This window comes from Lithobates pipiens, unplaced genomic scaffold (assembly GCF_037356315.1).
Source record: "Lithobates pipiens isolate NorthernLeopardFrog02 unplaced genomic scaffold, aLitPip1_a1.2 Scaffold_13, whole genome shotgun sequence".
NCBI lineage: Eukaryota > Metazoa > Chordata > Amphibia > Anura > Ranidae > Lithobates > Lithobates pipiens.
Genome location: NW_027507718.1, coordinates 132214426 through 132234250, shown reverse-complemented (window position 1 = coordinate 132234250; position 19825 = coordinate 132214426). Strand labels below are relative to the sequence as shown.

The window sequence follows — 19825 nt, the reverse complement described above, 5'->3', positions numbered from 1 at the left end:
TCTCAACTCAATCGGAAGGTACAGAGGTTTGTGACCAGGTTGTGGCAGATGCGTTGGTGGCTCCATGGGGGCATTATTGACTGATTTATGCTTTTCCCCCACTCAAACTGCTACCACGTCTGCTTCGCAGAGTGGAGGCCGAGGGGTTTCTGGTAATTCTGATTGCCCCAGATTGGCCTTTGTGTCCGTGGTACGCCGACATAGTACGAAAGGTAGCGGATGTTCCTTGGTGACAGCCGATGCAAGAAGACCTTCTGTCGCAGGGTCCAATAGTTCATCCTGATTTACCGTCACTGGCTTTAACGGCATGGCTGTTGAAAGCCAGTTGATAAGGGACCAAGGTCTGTTGGATTCGGTAATATGCACTATGTTGAGGGCACGGAAGTCATCTTCTCGGAAGATTGATCATCGTACGTGGAAGGCCTACATCTCCATCTGTGAGGAGATGGGGTGGCGTCCACGTACATATTCAGTTTCCAAGGACTGGCGTTCTCATCGGCCACCATCTCTCGCTGGATCAGACAGATTGTAGTTCAGGCTTATGCCATAAGGGGACGAGCACCCCCCCTTTCCTGTCACGGCACGTTCTACCAGGGCAACTGGTGCCCCTTGGGCTTTCCGACATCAAGCGTCTGTTTCTTAGATGTGTAAGGCGGCGACCTGGCCATCCATTCACACTTTCACTAAATTTTACAAGGTTGATGTGAGCGCATCTTTGGATTCTTGCTTCGGCTGCAAGGTTTTACAGGCGGCTGTTTAAGGTTGCAACTCCTCTGTTTGAGCTCTGGTTGTTATGGGTGGAGTTATTGTTGTTTGCTATTCCCACCCCTCATTTCTTTGACACTGCTTGGGGACATCCCTAAGGTCAAGATGAGCTGCTGTGTCCGCCAATGAACGATAGAGAAAATAGGATTTTTATACTCACCGTAAAATCCTTTTCTCTGAAGTTCATTGACGGACACGGCACCCACCCCTCCTATTTATGTTTGTACTTCTTTTGACAAACTCAGCTGCTGGATGCTGCTGGATGCAGTGTGAGGTGTTATAGCCAGTTAGGGGGCGGTACTGTGCAAGTGTTGCTATTTTTTAAAACTTTCTGCCTAGTCCTCTCCTAAAGGGGTGATATAACCCTAAGGTCAAGATGGGCTGATGTGTCCGTCAATGAACTTCAGAGAAAATAATTTTATGGCGAGTACAAAAAATCCAATTTTTTTTTTTTTTTTTTACTTCCTGGTTTCTTGCCTAGGCAAATTATGTCATGCATCCCAGGAGTCTCCAGGATTTGAGGAGGGGTTTTCTCAGCTAAGCACACACTTCTGCATGCATGCTTGAGCTAAGGGCAGATGGATTCAAGAAAGTAAATGCTACATGAATCATTTACCCTTACTCAAGAGGGCCACAGCCAGAAACGCTAGGGTTTTTTTCAAAGTGATTTCTCAACAAAATTAAACTTGGAGACCTGCATGGATGGGGGAGTTTGCTTTGAATATGAATGAATTGGTGTTTTTGGATTGTGGTGCTCCGATACAGTGAAGATCTGCTTTCAAAATGTGTGGCTCCTGAGGAAAAGCTGTGTGAATCTTATCTGGTAATGTTTATAACTAGACGCCTGTTCTACAGGGGGTTACAAGCGGTATAAACGAGGACTGATTCAGATACTATTTGAAGAGAAAAAAAAAGGGCCTGGCACCAAAAGAGTTGGAGTGGGAAAGGATTACTGTCTGTAACCCCCAACAGTGAAATCTTTTCCCTCATTTCTAGCTCTGTGACACCTGTACTTGAAATTTTAGATTGCTGTGGACACTGGCACAGGACGCTGACAGCAATTACAAATTTATCAGGGATTTAGAGCGATTTCCCAACACTTCTGTCCTGACATGGGTGACCGTAAAAGCCTGGTAGAGGCCTCTAACCCTTCATCATTCTAAAACAAAATATACTTCACGTTTTTTGGTTCATAAGTAAATTCTAGAGTCTTTTGACAAAAAAATACTTATTGTTTGTTTTTCCAGATAATGCTTTTACTTAAGACTGCTTATCTCCTTTATTGTTCTTATTAAATGTGGAGTTCTGTTTATTTCTGTTCTTCAGTTACTTGTCTGACGTGGAACGTATTTCCAAGCCTGGGTACCTGCCCACACAGCAAGATGTATTGCGTGTCAGAGTGCCAACAACTGGTATTATAGAGTACCCCTTTGACTTGGAAAACATCATCTTTAGGTAAATGCTGTATTGCTTACCGATTTTTGTTTTTTAGTTTCAAAGTTCATAGTTTTGCTGTTGAGTCTAAACTTTTAGGGTCATTGCATACGTTACTGATGTATTAACGGCAATTATTACTGGCAGAAGGTTCTGTGTATAAGTACAGTCCATATAGTGTGAGCATTTTACATGTAAAAGTGGAATCGTCCATACATGTACATGCTCCCAAAATTGAAGGGAGTGTAATCTTGCTTATGCGTGTAAAATTCTGACCAGTAATACAATTTTGTTTCAAAGCAGTGGGCTGCAAAACAAGAATGCCAAAAATTTTTAATTTTTGGTGCTTGTTTGGAATGCTTTACATCTCACACTGCAAATATACAAATATGAGGCTGTAGGCACACTTACCGGGAAGCGCACTGCTGAAAAAAAAATGTGTAGCGGATTTTGCACTTTGGTAGACAGGGCGTTTTTAACCCTCCCTTACTCTATCCAAAATAAAGAAAAAAAGTTTTTTTGCGTTTTTAGCACAAACCAGAACATCCTCAAAACTAACTAACCAGGATAAGGTCCCCCCCCCCCCAAAAAAAATATATATAGAGAGAGAGATAATATATATAATATATATCTCTATATCTATATCTATATCTATATCTATATCTATAATATATTTATCTATCTATCTCTATCTATATATATCTATCTTTAGCTCAAAGCCCAAAAAAGTTTAGCTTCTCATTTGGTAAATATAATGGGACCCTCCCTTTTTTATTTTTCTTAATTTGCACAGTATCAGAGATTTCAGTAGTGTATCATTGTTGTATATTACATTTTTACATGATATCATATTTGCAAAGAAGTAGGGCTGAAACAAGTAATTGGCCAGTAACATAATGGGGTTAAAACTAAAATTGGCTCTTTTATAGTACAAAAAGAGCAAATCTCTACTGTAAATATTACTTATTACTTATTAACACATTACAGTAGTGATTGTCTGTTTTTTATTTATTTTTTGTACTAAGAAAGGGACAATTTTTTTTTTTTTTTTTTTAACCACTTCAATACAGGGCACTTAAACACCTTCCTGCCCAGACCAATTTTGAGCTTTCAGCGCTGTCGCACTTTGAATGACAATTGCGCGGTCATGCTACAGTGTACCCAAATGAAATTTTTATCATTTTTTTCCCACAAATAGAGCTTTCTTTTGGTGGTATTTGATCACCTCTACGGTTTTTTATTTTTTGCGCTACCAATAAAAAAATACCGAAAATTTTGAAAAAAAAGGGTTTTTTTTGTTTCAGTTTCAAAACTTTGTAAATAAGTACGTTTTCTCCTTCACTGATGGGCACTAATGGGGCTACACTGATGGGCACTGATAAGGTGGCACTGATGGGCACCAATGTGGCACCAATGAAGTGGCACTGATAGGCGGCACTGATGGGCGACACGGATGGGCAACACGGACGGACACTGATAGGTGGCACAAATTGGCACTGATAGCTGGCACGGATGGGCGGCACAGGTGGGCACTCATAGGCGGCACAGGTGGGCACTCATAGGCGGCACAGGTGGGCACTCATAGGCGGCACAGGTGGGCACTCATAGGCGGCATCGGTGTTATAGTAATGGATACCAATCAGTGCCAAACAATAATGCATGCCAATCAGTGATGCCCATTTTGGGCACTGATTGGCATCCATTATGGGCACTGATTGGCACCCATTGTGCTGACTGGCATCCCTGGTGGTCTAGGGAGGATTATGTATTTTATTACCTTTTCCCTGGTGGTCTAGTGGTGTCCCTGGTGGTCCAGTGTGGGCATCCTCGGGGGGGCTGTGCTGATAATCGATCAGCACAGACCCCCCCTGTCAGAGGAGCAGCCGATCGGCTCTCCTCTACTCGCGTCTGACAGACGAGAGTGAGGGAAAGCCGATCACCGGCTCTTCCCATTTACACTGTGATCAGCCGTGATTGGACACGGCTGATCACATGGTAAAGAGTCTCCGTCGGAGACTCTTTACCGAGATCGTAGTTGCCGGGTGTCACTGACACCCCGCAACAACGATCGCCGCGATGCGTGCCCCCGGGGGCGCGCAGCGGCTCATAATCCTAATCACGTCATATGACGTCCGGTTAGGATTATGAAACCACTTTTCCGCCGTCAATTCCCTATAGGGCGGGCGGCAAGTGGTTAAACCCCATTATGTTACTAAACATCTTAGACCTGGTTCACATGTAATGTATTTTTGCAGCAATTTGTGTTTTTTTTAATCTGCCCAACAACAAATTGGCCCAAAAAAATAGAAAAACGCAAATCGCAGCAAAATCATATGCACAAAAATCAAAACACACTGCAGAAAGGTGCATACTGAGCCTTATGTTGGCTACATGGATCAATTTTCAGACGAAAAATCTTTACATTCGCTGAATGAAAGAATGTTAGAAATTCTCACTTGTTTTTAAAATGAATGTAATTACTGAACGAAAACCACATACTGTCTGAAAATTCCTTTAACCAAGAAGTTTTCTATTTTAAAATTTTCGCGTCACTGTGGTTGAAAATTAACACCAATTTGACCCCATTAACGATTAGAAAATCGAAAGAACGTTTTTAAAATTACATTTTTTTTTTTTTTTTTTGAAGGAAGACATCTGAGTCTGATGATATATACCAGATTCACCCTTTAACAGTATATACAGTATATCTCTTCTTTTATTCTCAGTGGATTAGATATTTTGCTCTCTAATCATATAGTTGGTTATTTATATTAACCACTGCATAGAGATATTTAATAATAAATTGCCTTTTTTTTTAAACTTTACATATTAAGTAAATTATACACCAAACTTTTTTTTTTTTCGGTAATTAACCGATTAATCGAAACAATAATCGGCCAACTTCTCAATTATGAAAATAATCGTTAGTTGCAGCCCTACAAAGAAGTTCTTGGGGTTTGGGCCCTGCTTTAAAAACATTCTTAAAGGTATAAAGATCAAAACAATGCGCAGCACATAAATGCAATCCTAAGGGCCGGTTCACACAGCGAGGCGAGGCGACACGGCTCGCCTCGCCTCGCTCCCGCAAGTCGCCCCCGTTCTGTACAATGGAACCGTTCTGAGAGGAGCGACTCGAGTCGCTCCGACTCAGAAAAAAGGTTCCTGTACTACTTCGGGGCGACTTCGGGGGCGACTTGCATTGACTTCTATACAGAAGTCCTCTGCAAGTCGCCGCTGAGCTCCCCGCAGGTCGCGGCGAGGTAAGTCGGAGACGCCTCGCCGCGCCTCGCTGTGTGAACCGGCCCTTAGTATTTCAAAACCTTATCATATACCTTATCATATAACTTATCTTAATAAGTGTGAAAAACGTATATGAATGAATGAAATACTTGTACAGCGCACAATGCGAACTGAATAGCCTCTACATACCACATATGTTTATAAATGCTAATAAACACCATGAGTGTGATCAAATAGTGTCCATAAAAAAGATATATCCACATATATCAAAATTGTCCACGAAAATTCCTTTAATAGTGGTAGGTGTATCACCTGAAGACGTGCGTGCAATTGAAACGCATTAGTTGAGGCCTTGCGTGCTGACATCACGCCGCCGCTTCCAAGTTCCAGATCAGCGGCCATCACTGTAAGTCCGGCCATGTTTTGTTGGTTGTACACCAAGTGGGTGCTTTTAACTTTAACCACTTCCCATGGCAGAATGGCAGCCAGACGGTGGTTCAGTTATGACTGGGCGTCATATGATGTCCAGCAGGATAACATGCCGGCGCTCGCCCGCGGCTATCAGTGGTGCTTTGTGTCACTCTGACACACTGCATTTCCGATTTGTAGTAAGGAGCTTCTGACGGAGGCTGCTTACCACGAGATTAGCTGTGATCAATCACAGCTGATCACAGCTTGAACCAGGAAGTGCCGGTAAGCTGCTTTCCTCTGTTCGCGCCGATCGGCGTCTCTCCTGGTCGGGAGGGGGTCTGTGCTGATAATCGGCACATTGATTATCAGCACAGCCCCATCAGATGTGCCACCAATAATACCAATCCGTTCCCCATCAAATGCTAGTCAGTACCTGTCAGTAATACCTGAGTGCCCATCAAATCTACATATCAGTGGCCATCTTATCAGTGCCTGCCAGTAAAGGCGAAAACTTTTATAACCGAAACAAAAACACTTTTTTTTTTTTTTCTTTCAAAAATTTCGGTCTTTTTTTTTAGTTTAGAAAAAAAATAAAAACTCCAGTGGCGATCAAATACCACCAAAAGAAAGCTCTATTTATGGGAAGAAAATTATAAAAATTTAGTTTGGATACAGTGTTGCATAACCATGCAATTGTCATTCTAAGTGCGACAGTGCTGTAAGCTAAAAATTGTCCTTGGCAGGAAAGGGGGAAAGTGCCCAGTATTGCAGTGGTTTAAGTGGATGTAAACCCTCACATATACCCAGTGAAGTGAACAGCCTCGGATGATACTCATGAGGAAACCAATCCTCCTACTTAAGGTTTACATGTAGATCTGCTGTCTTCAAATTTATATATTCTTTAGAAAGAGCACGTCCTGTTAAAATTTTCTCTTCTTGATTCACCTGTGGGTGTGGATTCGTGCCATACACTTGTGAGACAGCTGCTTGGAGGGAAGGCACACACCCCCTCCACATAGGCGGAGATTTGCAGAGCTGTGCTGTGAATAGACCAGCTCCCTACTAATATATTTATAGCATATACACAAAGTTTATCACAGTTGACAGAAAGCTTGTCAGAAGTTATGCTGATAACAGAAGAACAGAGCAGGAGAAAGCCATGGGACTTGGGGCATTGGAGAGAGCTAAGAAAACACTGCAGATATGTGGCCATCTCAAATTTCATGAATCGGGTTAGGGTTTACATCAACTTTAATGGCGAAATCTATAAAATAAATACTACACTATATATTACCTCCCGAACGCCTTATGGTGAGCATCTTTTGACTAGTTCTCCCCCTGGCTGAGAGTTACACACACGGAAGAGCGATTGCTGGAGATTTCATATGATTGGAGTGTTGTGCAATACGGTTTACTAATGACTAGGGATGAGCCAAACATCCCCTGGTTCAGTTCACAGCAGAACTTGCTCATTTTAAAGGTTTATGTGCAAGTTATTGCCGTAAAAAGTGTTTGGGGACCCGGGTCCTGCCCAAGGGGACATGTATAATTGCAAAAAGTTTTAAAAACTGCTTTTTTTTAGAGCACTTTAATAATGCTTAAAGTGAAAAAATAAAAATATCCCTTTTAAATATTGTGCCTGGGGGGTGTCTATAGTATGCCTGTAAAGTAGCACATCTTTCCCATGTTTATAACACTGCCACAGTAAAATGACATTTCTAAAGGGAAAAAAAAATGTAATTTAAAACTGCTTGCGGCGGTAACTTGTTGTTGGATCCCGGCAATATAGGTGTGGATGTCACCCCCAAAATCCATACCAGGCCCTCCAGGTCTGGTATGAATATTAAGGGGAACCCCACATCCAATTTTTATTTTTAAAATCGTGTTGGGGGTCCCTCAGGCACTATATACTCTGAACAGCAGTTTATATACACTATACAACCTGCCCTATATACCCTGAAGAAAATTGGGCCTTAGATGTTGGTGGTACCAGAACACACTAACCCCCCATAGTTACTCTTGTTGGGCGCAGGAATGAGCCCTACTGTGAAATATTATTATATCAATAATTTTAATTACATGCCCCTGTTAAATAGGACCAGAATAATTTGGCTTTTGGTAGTGGTGCCACAACACTGTAAGCCCTCATAGGTACTCTTGGACGCATGAATGAGCCCTGCATTGAAATATTATATCAAAAATTGTAATTACATGCCCCTGTTACTGTGTACACCACCAGAAGTGTAGTAGAAACAGTACACCACAGAATGCACTAGGGGTGCAACGGATCAAAAAACTCCCGGATCGGATTGTTCCTCGGATCAGAGTCCCGGATCAGATCATTTTTTGGATCAGCAAATAATTGAATTTGCAAATACCTATGAATATTAGTAGCTTTTCCTCTCCATAATCCCAGACATGCGCAGTAATAACACTCATCCCTGTGACGTGAGTCACAAGCTGTCCACGATCCTCTTCTCAATGAAGAAGAAGTATAAGGAAGCATGGCGGGATGTCGGGGCTGACGTCGACACTAGGAAATGACGCATAGACCCTGCATTTTTCCAGCAAGGTCTATGCTTGCCGTAAAATTGGGACATACGGCACATGCACGGGTGATGTCATTAGACAGTACAGATTACTCGCAAGGCAGGTAAGGAGACATTCATCTAGCACTAATTTTATAACCTGCAATTCTCCTTGTAAAGAAAAGTCATTGGCATGTGTATAAAACTGCTTTAAATAAAGTTTTATATGATTTAAAAGGGTTTGTAATACTTATGATTGTATTTATGCACAGTACATTGTTTTGATTTTTGACTGGGTACTAGGTTGGTTACTTTTTTTATGCTAAAAGCTCCACCTCCTAAGCACTCGCTGGCTTTTATTATATTCTTAAAGGTATGCTTATTATTTTCATCTCTTTAACAGAATGGTTGATGTAGGAGGTCAAAGATCCGAGCGGAGGAAGTGGATCCACTGCTTTGAGAATGTTACATCCATAATGTTCCTAGTTGCCCTTAGTGAATATGACCAGGTTCTTGTGGAGTCTGATAATGAGGTGGGTATCTCTTAACTTTTTGGCTTCTGAATTCTTTCTAAAGGACCACATGTGGCAGGATGCCAATGCTCCTAGTTGCAATCAGTGCTTTAGGCTGGGTTTACATACATGTGGGGCCAGTTCCTGTGCAGAGTCCAGTGGTTTCCATTCAGCTTACTGAAAAACATCCAGGACCCCTTTTTCATTTGCACCGCAATCGGTCCTCATGTATGTGAACCAGCTTCATGGAAAGTTGGTCTGGTTCATGTTATACAAATCGGATGTCATTCAAAATGCATCCAATTCGCATATCTGTGAACCGAGCCTTAGTGTTTTTTAAAAACAAAATTGATATTTGTTATGATTTAGATGCCAGGTGTTTTGACTTTTCACCACTGATATTTTGCATCCAACTTTTGCTGGGCTTGGTGCTTTCTCCTCTTACCCCCAGAATTTTGCAGTGCATGACCTTGCATCTTTTTTTTTTTTTTTTCCTCTTAACATCAAAAATGGAACCATTTAAATCCAGCCTCCTTACTTTATCTGATTCATATGGGATCTGTGCTCAAACTGAAAAAAGTTCATGGTGGTTTTATTTGTATTTTCTTTGTAGAACCGGATGGAGGAGAGCAAGGCTCTTTTTAGAACGATTATCACATATCCCTGGTTCCAGAATTCTTCAGTAATCTTGTTCCTCAATAAGAAGGACCTTCTTGAAGACAAGATCATGTACTCTCACCTTGTAGATTACTTTCCTGAGTTTGATGGTAAGTATTATGTGAAAAAACTTGCCTTTTCCAGCAGGTCAACATAAAACATTCTAAGTACTAGAAAGATTACACTAGAGTAGTTTTTTCTCCATTAGACTTAATCTGTGTCAGCTTTGAACCTTTGACTCTTACATGACTCTTGCAAGGCTGGCATTACAAACTGCCTGCAAGTGCTTTTACATGTATTCGTAGTTTTGTAGTGCATGCAGAGCCTGATGGCATCCTCCGCCTTTTTTGTGACTTTTTGTAACTGATGTTTACCCATGGGCTTCTATAGTTTTGAAATCACAGAAATCAAAGTACGCAGATCAGATGTTCAGAATCTTTCTTCGCTACATTCTTGTCCTGTGTTGTACATGGGTCAGAGAGGTGGAGTACAGACAGTTGGGAAATTAGTTATCAGGCGGAAGTCTGTAATCGTAGCCTTTGTATTTTTCCCATTACAGGTTTATTTTAGGGCAGGTATGTCAGACTGGTTTATTTTTGGGACCTCGTACAACCCTAAGTATTTTAAGATTGAAGATAGCTTTACTTTTATTGAAGTTTCTTTCAGAGGTGGGGGTTACCAAAGTGGAAGATGTCCTTCAAGTTGTAAGAGGCCCTAGCTGCTGTCCAGCTAATAACTGCAACAGCTTACTTAATTTTCATGTACAAAATAACTCCATTTTACAATGTAATGTTTCTAAAACAGAACAGGTGTGGCCTTCTGGAGACAAATTTTGATCCCTTGCATGTTTCACATGCCTGTTTTAATGTCTAAGGGTCCTTTCACACGGGGCGGATCAGTTCTGATCCGCCCCGTGGATGTCCGTTTGCTCAGCGGGGATCACTCCGCCGATCCCCGCTGAGCAGGGAGATGACAGGTCTGTCTCTGCACACTGTGCAGGGACGGACCTGTCACAGCGCCGCTCTCCCCTATGGGAGATCGGATGACGACGGACCGCAGTGCCCGTCGTCATCCGATCCGATCCGCAGACGGATGGAAAAATAGCTTTTTCCTCCGTCACACTTTTTCGGATCGGAGCGGGTCGGATGTCAGCGGACATGTCACCGCTGACATCCGACGCTCCATAGAGCTCTATGGAGCACCCGTTCAGGTCCGCCTGAAAAACTGACAGGCGGGCCTGAACGGCACGTCGGTGTGAAAGAGGCCTAAGGCAGTATTTAACCACTTCAGCCCCCAGAAGAATTTACCCTCTTCATGACTGGGCCATTTTTTGAGATACAGCACTGCATTATATTAATGGACAATTGTGTGGTGCTGCGATGCTGTACCCAAATAAAATTGATGTCCTTTCCCCCCCCCCCCACAAATAGCGCTTTCCTTTGGTGGTATTTGATCACCTCAGCATTTTTTTATTTTTTGCACTATAAACAAAAAATACCGAGAACTTTGAAAAAAAAAATAAACTTTTTTTACTTTTTGCTATAATAAATATCCCAAATTATTTAAACAAATTTCTTAATCAGTTTAGGCCAATATACACTCTTCTACATATTTTTAGTAAAAAAAAAAAATCGCAATAAGCCTATATTGATTTGTGCAAACCAAAGTTATAGCGTCTACAAACTATGGGAAAGATTTATGGAATTTTTTTAATTTTTTTTATTTTATTTATTTTTTTACTATTAATGGCGGTGATGTGCAATTTTTACTGGTACTGCGACATTGTGGAGGACAGATTTTGACACATTTTTGGGACCATTGACATTATGCAGCGATAAGTGCTATAAATATACACTGATTACTGTAAATGTCACTGGCAGGGAAGGGATTAACACTAGGGGTCGATCAAGGTGTTAAATGTGTTCCTTGTGAGTGATTTTAATTGTATGGGGATGTGACTGACTGGGGGAGGAGACAGATCGTGTGTTTCTACTTAGTAGGAACACACGATCTGTCTCCTGACAGAACACACACACACACACACACATCCCGGCTCTTGCTCTCGCGCCCACAATTGTGGGTGGCTGGCGGCGATCATGCCCGCCAGCAATGCACATCGGGTTCCCCTGCCGCTCAGCGGGCCTGCTATGGCTCTTAAAGGGGCAGAAGTACCCATACAGCGGTTTGTGCAGTGGTGCCATTCTTCCACCATATACTGTATGTATGTGAGGCAGTTGTCAAGCGTTTAAAACTGAACTCCAAAGAAAGCAAAAAAATAAATAACTCTCTCCAGCACCCTCTCTCTGGGCAGAGCAATGCAGTTAAATGATCCATTTCCTTTTGATTGGATATTCTTCTGTATATTTCCTGTGATGTCATCATAGGGCCCCTCAGCGTTTCCTCAGCAGGGGCAGCCAGAAGGAGGATCTGCAGGGTACTTCTTTGTGTGGACTTATGGGCAGTAACAGGGTAGTAAGGAACCTGTCACCCCTGTATCCAAGTAAAATCAGCTGGTAGTGTATTGGTCCCAGAGACTGACCACACTCACACTCTTGTTACACATTTTAATAACAGACCAAGCATGAACAGAATTTCCTTTTTCTTACATCAGGGGACACAGCCATAGTAGTTACTATGTGGGTTATAGGGCCACTGATAGGTAATGGACACTGGCACACCCTAAGGCAAGAAGTATACTCCCTATATAACCCCTCCCACTACTGGGAGTCCTCAGTTTTTTTCGCCATTGTCTATGGTGTTGGTCACGAGTAAAGATGTGCTATGCTGAGCTGCACTGGAAGCAATCCTTGCTGGGGCTAGCCATGCTGACCAGATCCGTTCTGATGTATTTTCATGGGCTAAATGTAACCGGGCCTCATGTCCGAAGAAACGAGGTTTTACTTGGGAACGCTTCTCTTTAGAGAGCTGGACCCTGGAATCCAGTTCCTTTTGGTAGTGAGGCCAGATCCAGGATTTTGGGTAACCTGAGGTTCCCCGGTTCCTGAAGGTTTCCTAAAAGGTCTCGGAGCCCACCGTGTAGGGTGAAGATTGGGTCTTTATCTCTGATAAAACCCTGCTGCGAGGAAAAGGTAAGGGAGATTTTCTCAGGAATTTCTCCTATGTATAATGTTGTCATGCCTAGGTGTCAGCACTCGGGCCTGTATTGAGCACTCACCGTCCTGGCGCTGGAAATGGCACAGAAGCCTGTCATTTTCTCCTCTGGCCACAGCAGATACTCCCTTAAAAAGGGGGCTCTGCTTCTCTTCCTGTGCCTCCAAAATATTTTTTTTTATTTATTCCCCCCCCCCCTTCAGGGATAAGGATGCCAAACTAGTTTCCTCCTTTTAAAAAAAAAAAGACAGACCGCGTCGCTCAGCAGAGGATTCCCCCCCCCGCCATGCCTGCATGTTCCACAGGACGCAGCTTGCAAGGGAAAGCGTTTTTCTTTGAAAGGAAAGTGGGAGCAGTAATTCATGCGGGGGGCGGGGCTACCAGCATCAGAAGACGGCCACACATGCAGGAAGTTGATTTTAGTGCTGTGTGTGGAAGCTGCTGCTGGCTGTGGAGAGACAGAGCAGGAGGATGGCTTGTTCAGGTTAGTGACACAGGTTTTTTCCCTTTGACGCATTATATTTTACCAGGCTAGGATTAATAGCAGCTAGTGGTGCTAAACTATAGCCTGGCAATGTACATTCTTTTGCATAGTGCCTCTGCTTTATGCTTCAGGCTATGAATGGTAATGGGACCAGGAACTTCTCTAAAGGGGTCAATGGTTTTCACTATAAACTGAATCAATTTCCAAAAGAATGTCATACTACTCTGAGAGGGATGCGGCTAGTCAGATTGAGCCGTCAGGGCAAACTATGGTGCATAAAACACTTCAGTCCCTGTATATATCATACAAAAGGTTTTTTTCTTCTACCATTTCTAATTTGGAAACAAGATTAATGCTATGTCTCTCCATAGGTGGGGCTAAACATAGCAGATTCCCATATAGTCCTCAGGACCCTCTTATTGTGGTGCAAGAGGCTGGGGATCAGGTAGATCTTCCCAAATATTTGGAAGATACTTGTTTTTCCTCCTCTGAGGATCCTAATATGGAAGACAGTTTGCTTGTGTACTCCCTTACTCAACATTTTTTGCTGCCTGCAGCACAGGCTTGAGGAGCCTACCTCTAATTGGGTTCATTAGAACCTCCTCCATCTGAGGATGTTTTTTCCTATTCATGCATGGCTAAAAAGGCGTATGTTTTCTGAATTGATAAACAATATTATCCTCCCAAGAAATTCTCCACAGAGGATTTCTATGAAGAAAATGGGTGGGTTCCAGCAATTGATGCTGCAATCGCTTCAGTGACCAGAGTCTCACATGTCCAGTGGATAATGCACTGATGTTAAAGGATCCAACAGATAAAAAGTTGGAACTTCTTTCTAAAAACAACGTCTTTTGCAAGTTCAGTAGCACAGCCGGGTCTTGCTGCGATTGGTGTATCTCAGTCCATCAAGGAACAGGTTATGGAGATACCTGAAATTCTGCCTGATCAGCAGGCAATGGGCTGGTGTATCTGACGCACTATGTCTCACAGTGGATGCTATGAAAGACTCTATCATTTAAGCCTTATGGCTTATGCTTGGAATAGTGCATTCTCGAGTTCTGTGGCTGAAAAATTGATCAGCCGAAGCACTGTGTAAAAAGTTCTTAGCCAGTTTTTCCCCTTTGTGGTGTACAGTTATTTAGAGACAATCTGGATAAGTACATCCAAAGGACCTCTAATGGGGAAAGCTCTCTTTTACCAGTAAAGAAGAGGTTCAAACATTTATCCTTTTAATCATGCTGCCTATCCTTTGCCAGGGGCATCTGCCTCTAGGCCAAGGGTCTCAAACTGGCGGCCCTCCAGCTGTTGCCAAACTACAAGTCCCATGAGGCATTGCAGTGCTGACAGTTACAAGCATGACTCCCACAGGCAGAGGCATGATGGGACTTGTAGTTTTACAACAGCTGGAGGGCCGCCAGTTTGAGACCCCTGCTCTAGGCAGTCTCAACGGCCTCAATCGTCAGGTTTAAGGGAAAGTCCCCAAGGGCAGCACCAGGGTCAGAAGAGATTTTGGGCCAGAAAGCCCACAAAGCAGAATGCTAAAGCCTTCTCATGAAGGGGCACCCCCGCTCGTTTGGGGGGGGGGCCTTGCATTTCTCAAGATCTGGCAGGAACAATGTCATACAGATGGATTTCTGCAGTTTTTTTTCTCTAGGTTAAGGCTAGAGTTCAGAGAGTTTACGTCTCCTTGTTTTTTCTAAGGGAAAATGTTTCCAAGGATCCAGCGAACAAGAAGTCTTTCTGGCCTCTGGATCATCTATTATCCCAGTCAGTGGTATCAGAGGTTCCCTTAGTGGAACAGGGCACAGGGTTTGGCTCAAACCTTTTACGGTTCCAGAACCATATGGAGAGGTAAGACCCAGTCTATATCTTGAAGATCTGAATCTGCACTTAAACATCCGATCATTTCATAATCCGATCGGTTGTGTCCATCCTGCATGGAGGGGAGTTTTGTGGCTTTAATCGATATCAAATTGCATATCTCCATGTGCCAAATTTTCCCACTCACCAGAAATTTCTGCATTTTGAAATATAAAATTATCATTTCAGTTGTGGCTCTGCTATTCGATTTAGCCACAGCACCACGGGTGTTCTGAAATATTCTGGCACCTCCTTTAGCCAGATTAAGGACTCAAGGCATAACGGTCCTAGCCTAGTTAGAAGATCTACTTTTAATAGATCATTCAGTCTTGGGTCTAAACCACAGTCTGATCACAGCTGTAACTACCTGAAATCTCTGGGTTGGATACTCAACCTAGGAAGATGCACTTTAAAACCAGCAAGGAGATTACAGTACTTGGGGCTGGTTATAGATACCATACAGAAGAAGGTCTTCTTACCCCAGACAAAAATCCGTTCCGTTGTAGGACTAATTCAACTTATCAAAACATGGAAAAATTCTTCCATTAGGCTGTGCATGAGATTGTTAGGGGAAATGGTGGCCTCCTTTGGGGTTGTCCCTTACGTGCAGTTTCTTACTCAAAAACTGCTTCAAAACACCATCCTGTCGGTCTGGAATAAAAAGATTTAGGCCTTGTTTCCAGTACGCTTGGCTCCCTACGCAAGTCAGAGCCTAAATTGGTGTTTTTTATCCAGCAAAAGGGAAAATCTTTTTTATCTGTATCCTGGAAGGTGTTAACAGATGCCAGCCTTCTAGGCTGGGGAGCAGCCCTGGAAGAAGATTCTGTCCAGGGGAGATGGTCCAGGTTAGAGGACCTTGCCTATCAACCTTTTGGAAGATTCAGGCAGCTTGTCTGGCCCTAGAATCTGGGACGGTCAGACTACGGGACTGTCCTGTCAGGATTCAGTCTGACAAGGCCACAGCGGTGGCTTACATCAATCACCAGGGGGGAACGAGAGGTCGTGCAGCCCAAAAAGAGGTCAATTCTAGCTTGGGCAAAACACAACATTCCTTACCTATCGGCAATTTTTATTTCAGGAATAGAGAATTGGCAGGCGTACTACTTGAGACGCCAACAATTATTTCCGGGAGAATGATCTCTTCACCCTGACATCTTCCTAGCGATATGTCAGAGATGGGGTATTCCGGACATGGACCTATTCGCGTCCAGATTCAACAACCAAGTCGACAACTTTGTGTCGAGAATAAGGGATCCGCTAGAAGCCGGAATAGACGCATTAGTCTTCCCATGGGATCAGTTTTCACTGATCTATGCATTTCCTCCAGTTGAGCTACAAAGGAAGTTATTCTGGCGGCCCCAGAAGATCTTGATTTACCGAGGTCATAAAGATGGCAGTAGGAGTCCTTCGGACTCTGCTATTATAGCCAGACCTTCTCGCACAAGGTCCAGTATTTCATTCTAGCTTAAGGACAAAACATTTAACAGGTTTGTCTGTTGAATCCCATTTTATAAAAGATTGTGGGGGATCTCCTTTGTTAGTGTCCACTTTTGATTAATGCCTATAGAGTCTGGGAGGCGCATGTTTCTTGGTGTGGATCCAGGGGTTGGCACCCCAGGAATTATGTCATAGACGGGATCCCTAATTTCCTGCATATGGGATCTGAAATGAAGCTGGCCTTGACTTCTATCAAAAGCCAGATCCTGGCCTTGTCAGTGTTTTTTCAATGGCCTCTTGCTTCCCACTCTTGGTGCATAGCTTATTCAGGGGGTAACATGGATTAATCCCCCTTTCTAGGCACCTCTAAATCATTGGGATTTAAAATTGGTCTTATCGGCTTTGCAGAATCAGCAGTTTGAGCCTTTACGAGAAATTCCCTTGGTTCTTTTTGACAAAAAAGATAATCTTTCTGGTTGCCATTTCTACTGCTAGAAGAGTATCGGAACTAGAGGCTCTGTCTTGTAAAGAGCCGTATTTGATCATGCATAAGGATGAGGTGGTTTTATGTCCTCATCCTGAATTCCTACCAAAGGTGGTAACAGGTTTTCATTTAAACCAAGATATTATTCTTCCTTCTTCCTCCCAGAGCCTCAATCTAGGGAAGAGAAGACACTACATTCCCTTGATGTAGTAAGTGCAAGTAGAGTCTATTTAAAGGGGACCGCTCAGGTTTGCAAAACGCATGTTTTGTTTGCGCGGCCAAAGGGTCCAAAAAGTGGACAGGCAGCATCAAAATCCACTATTTTTCCAAATGGATTTGTCAAGTGATTGTTCAAGCTTCAGCTTATAGAAGAAAATTCTTCCTTCTTATGTTGGAGCACACTCATCCAGGGCGATTAGTGCCTCTTGGGTGGTGCATCATCGGGCTCTATGGCTCAGATCTGTAAGGCCGCGACTTGGGCTTTGGTTCATACGTTTATCAGATTTTATCAAATCGATATTAAAGGTCGTGAGGATATTGCCTTTGGGCGCAGTCCTCTGACCACCTGTTTTCTGTTGTCTCCCTCCCTTCAGCTGCCATTGCTATGGGACATCCCACATAGTAACTACTATGGCTCTGTGCCCCCTGATGTAAGAAAAGAAAACAGGATTTTTAGAACAGCTTACCTGTAAAATCCTTTTATTTGATGTACATCAGGGGACACAGGGGTCCCTCCCTTCTTGGTATACACTTGTATTGCTTGGCTACAAAATTGAGGACTCCCAGTAGTGGGAGGGGTTATATAGGGTGTACACTTCTTGCCTTAGGGCGTGTCAGTGTCCATCACCTCTCAATGGCTCTATAACCCACATAGTAACTACTATGGCTCTGTGTCCCCTGATGTACATCAAAGAAAAGGATTTTACAGGTAAGCCTTTTTTTTTGTTTGTTTGTTTTTTAGAAACTGAAGTTTTACTGCTACGATTAAGATTTCTGTTGCTGTATCTTCTCAGAGCTCCAGGACCATTGACTTAATTACTGAGCAAGGATTGAGGCTCAGGGAAGCAAGCAGCAAGAGGTACAGCAGAGCAGATGCCAAGTCTGCTCCACTGCAGCCGATCAGTAGATCTAATTATAGGGGGATGGAGAGAGAGAGACAGCAAAGCAGACATCAAGTCTGCTCTACTATAGAATCTTACTTTGCTGTCAGTGTCATGAGCTCCTAGCCAGGAGGTGCAGAATGTTGATCAGTGGTTTAGCAGAAGTACTGCACCACAGGCAGATAGACGGTCTGCTACATTGAAGCCTTATACCCCGCTTCCAATTTTCAGAGATCCTACTAAATTCATCTTTTTGATGCTAAAAGAAATCTTCCAGATCTGCAGGTAACATTTAACAGTTGGTGTCAAACTGCATGCATCTATGTTTAGAAATGGCATAATTTTATCCTATGTGGGAAGTGTGCCAGCAAAAAATTGCTGTTCAAAAATGAACATTAGAGCAAGATTATAGTTTGCCAATGAACATACAGGCAAGGTGCTATGCCTTAATGAATCAAAACCTTGTGTGAGGCTATCTGCCACAAGCTCAAGTTGATCTGGAGCTGGATTTTGCATCTCAATAATGATCTAAAGCATACAAAATGGCCTAGTCATATCCCTGAAATATGTTTTGGGGGGGTTGGATAGGGAATGGGCAGTTATGCAAGGAAACCTTCAAACATCTAGCAGCTGATGGAATTGTGCATGGAGAGGTAGTCAGATATTTCAGAGTTGATTCAAGATCAATGGGCAGTTATGCAAAACATCTACAAGGAGTCATTTCTGGTAAAGGGACAATACCAGTTTCTGAAACCAAAGTACTTATATTTTCCACAACACCAATACATCTGTTGATATTTTATAACGGAAAAGGCTTTTTCTTTTACATCAGGGGACACAGAGCCATAGTACTTACGATGTGGGTTATAGGGGCCACTGATAGGTGATGGACACTGGCACACCGTAAGGCCAGAAGTGTACTCCCTATATAACCTCTCCCACTACTGGGAGTCCTCATTTTTTCTTCGCCAGTGTCTATGGTGTTGATCACAAGTAAAGATGTGCTGTGCTGACCTGCACTGGAAACTTCCCTGCTGGAGCTAGTCATGCTGACCAGATCCGTTCTGATGTCCTTTCATGGGCTAAATGGATGGTACCCAGGCCTCGTGTCCAAAGAAACAAGGTTTTGCTTGCGAACGCTTCTCTTTAGAGAGCTGAACCCTGGGATCCAGTACTTTTTGGTAGTAAGGCCATAAAGTTTTACTGGCAGGGTGCTGTTGCAGGTCCAGGATTGTGGGTAACCTAAGGTTCCCCTGTTGCCAAAGGTTTCCTAAAGGTCTTTGAGACCACCGTGAAGGGTGAAGATTGGGTTTTTATCTCAGATAACCCTGCTGCGAGGAGAAGGTAAGGGAGATTTTCTCAGAAATTTCTCCTTCTATGTATAATGTTGTCATGCCTATGTGTCACCACTGGGAGCTGTATTGAGAACTCACCGACCTGATGCAGGAAATGGCACAGAAGCCTTAATTTCTCCTCTGGCCACAACAGATCCTCGGATAAGAATAGTTTTTTCCCCCTTTGGGGGGATATTTATGCCAAAGTAGTTTTCTTTTTGCAAAAAAAAAGGGGGCAGACTGGCCGCTCAGCGGAGGATTTAACACCCTCCCCCCCTCTCACCCACCCCCCGCCGCCATGTCTGCAGGTTTCATAGGACGCCGCCCGGGGGGGAGGGGGGCGGGGGGGCGTGGCAACACGTCCAGGAGGTTGATTAAAGTGCAGTTTGTTTAGCTGCTGCTGGCTGTGGAGGGACGGAGCAGGAGGTTTGCTGGATCAGGTTTGGTGACACAGGCATTCCCTTTGAC

The 19825-nt window shown here is 43.2% G+C and overlaps 1 protein-coding gene across 2 annotated transcripts in view; it reads left to right on the top strand.

The window, feature by feature from the left end:
* GNA11 (G protein subunit alpha 11) overlaps positions 1-19825 on the top strand; it is a 178677-nt gene that overhangs the window by 123088 nt on the left and 35764 nt on the right. For both annotated transcript variants that reach the window (XM_077475587.1, XM_077475588.1), the window contains exons 4-6: positions 2092-2220; positions 8782-8911; positions 9504-9657. In XM_077475587.1, coding sequence (XP_077331713.1) covers positions 2092-2220; positions 8782-8911; positions 9504-9657 — 413 coding nt within the window. The remainder of the gene's footprint in view (positions 1-2091; positions 2221-8781; positions 8912-9503; positions 9658-19825) is intronic.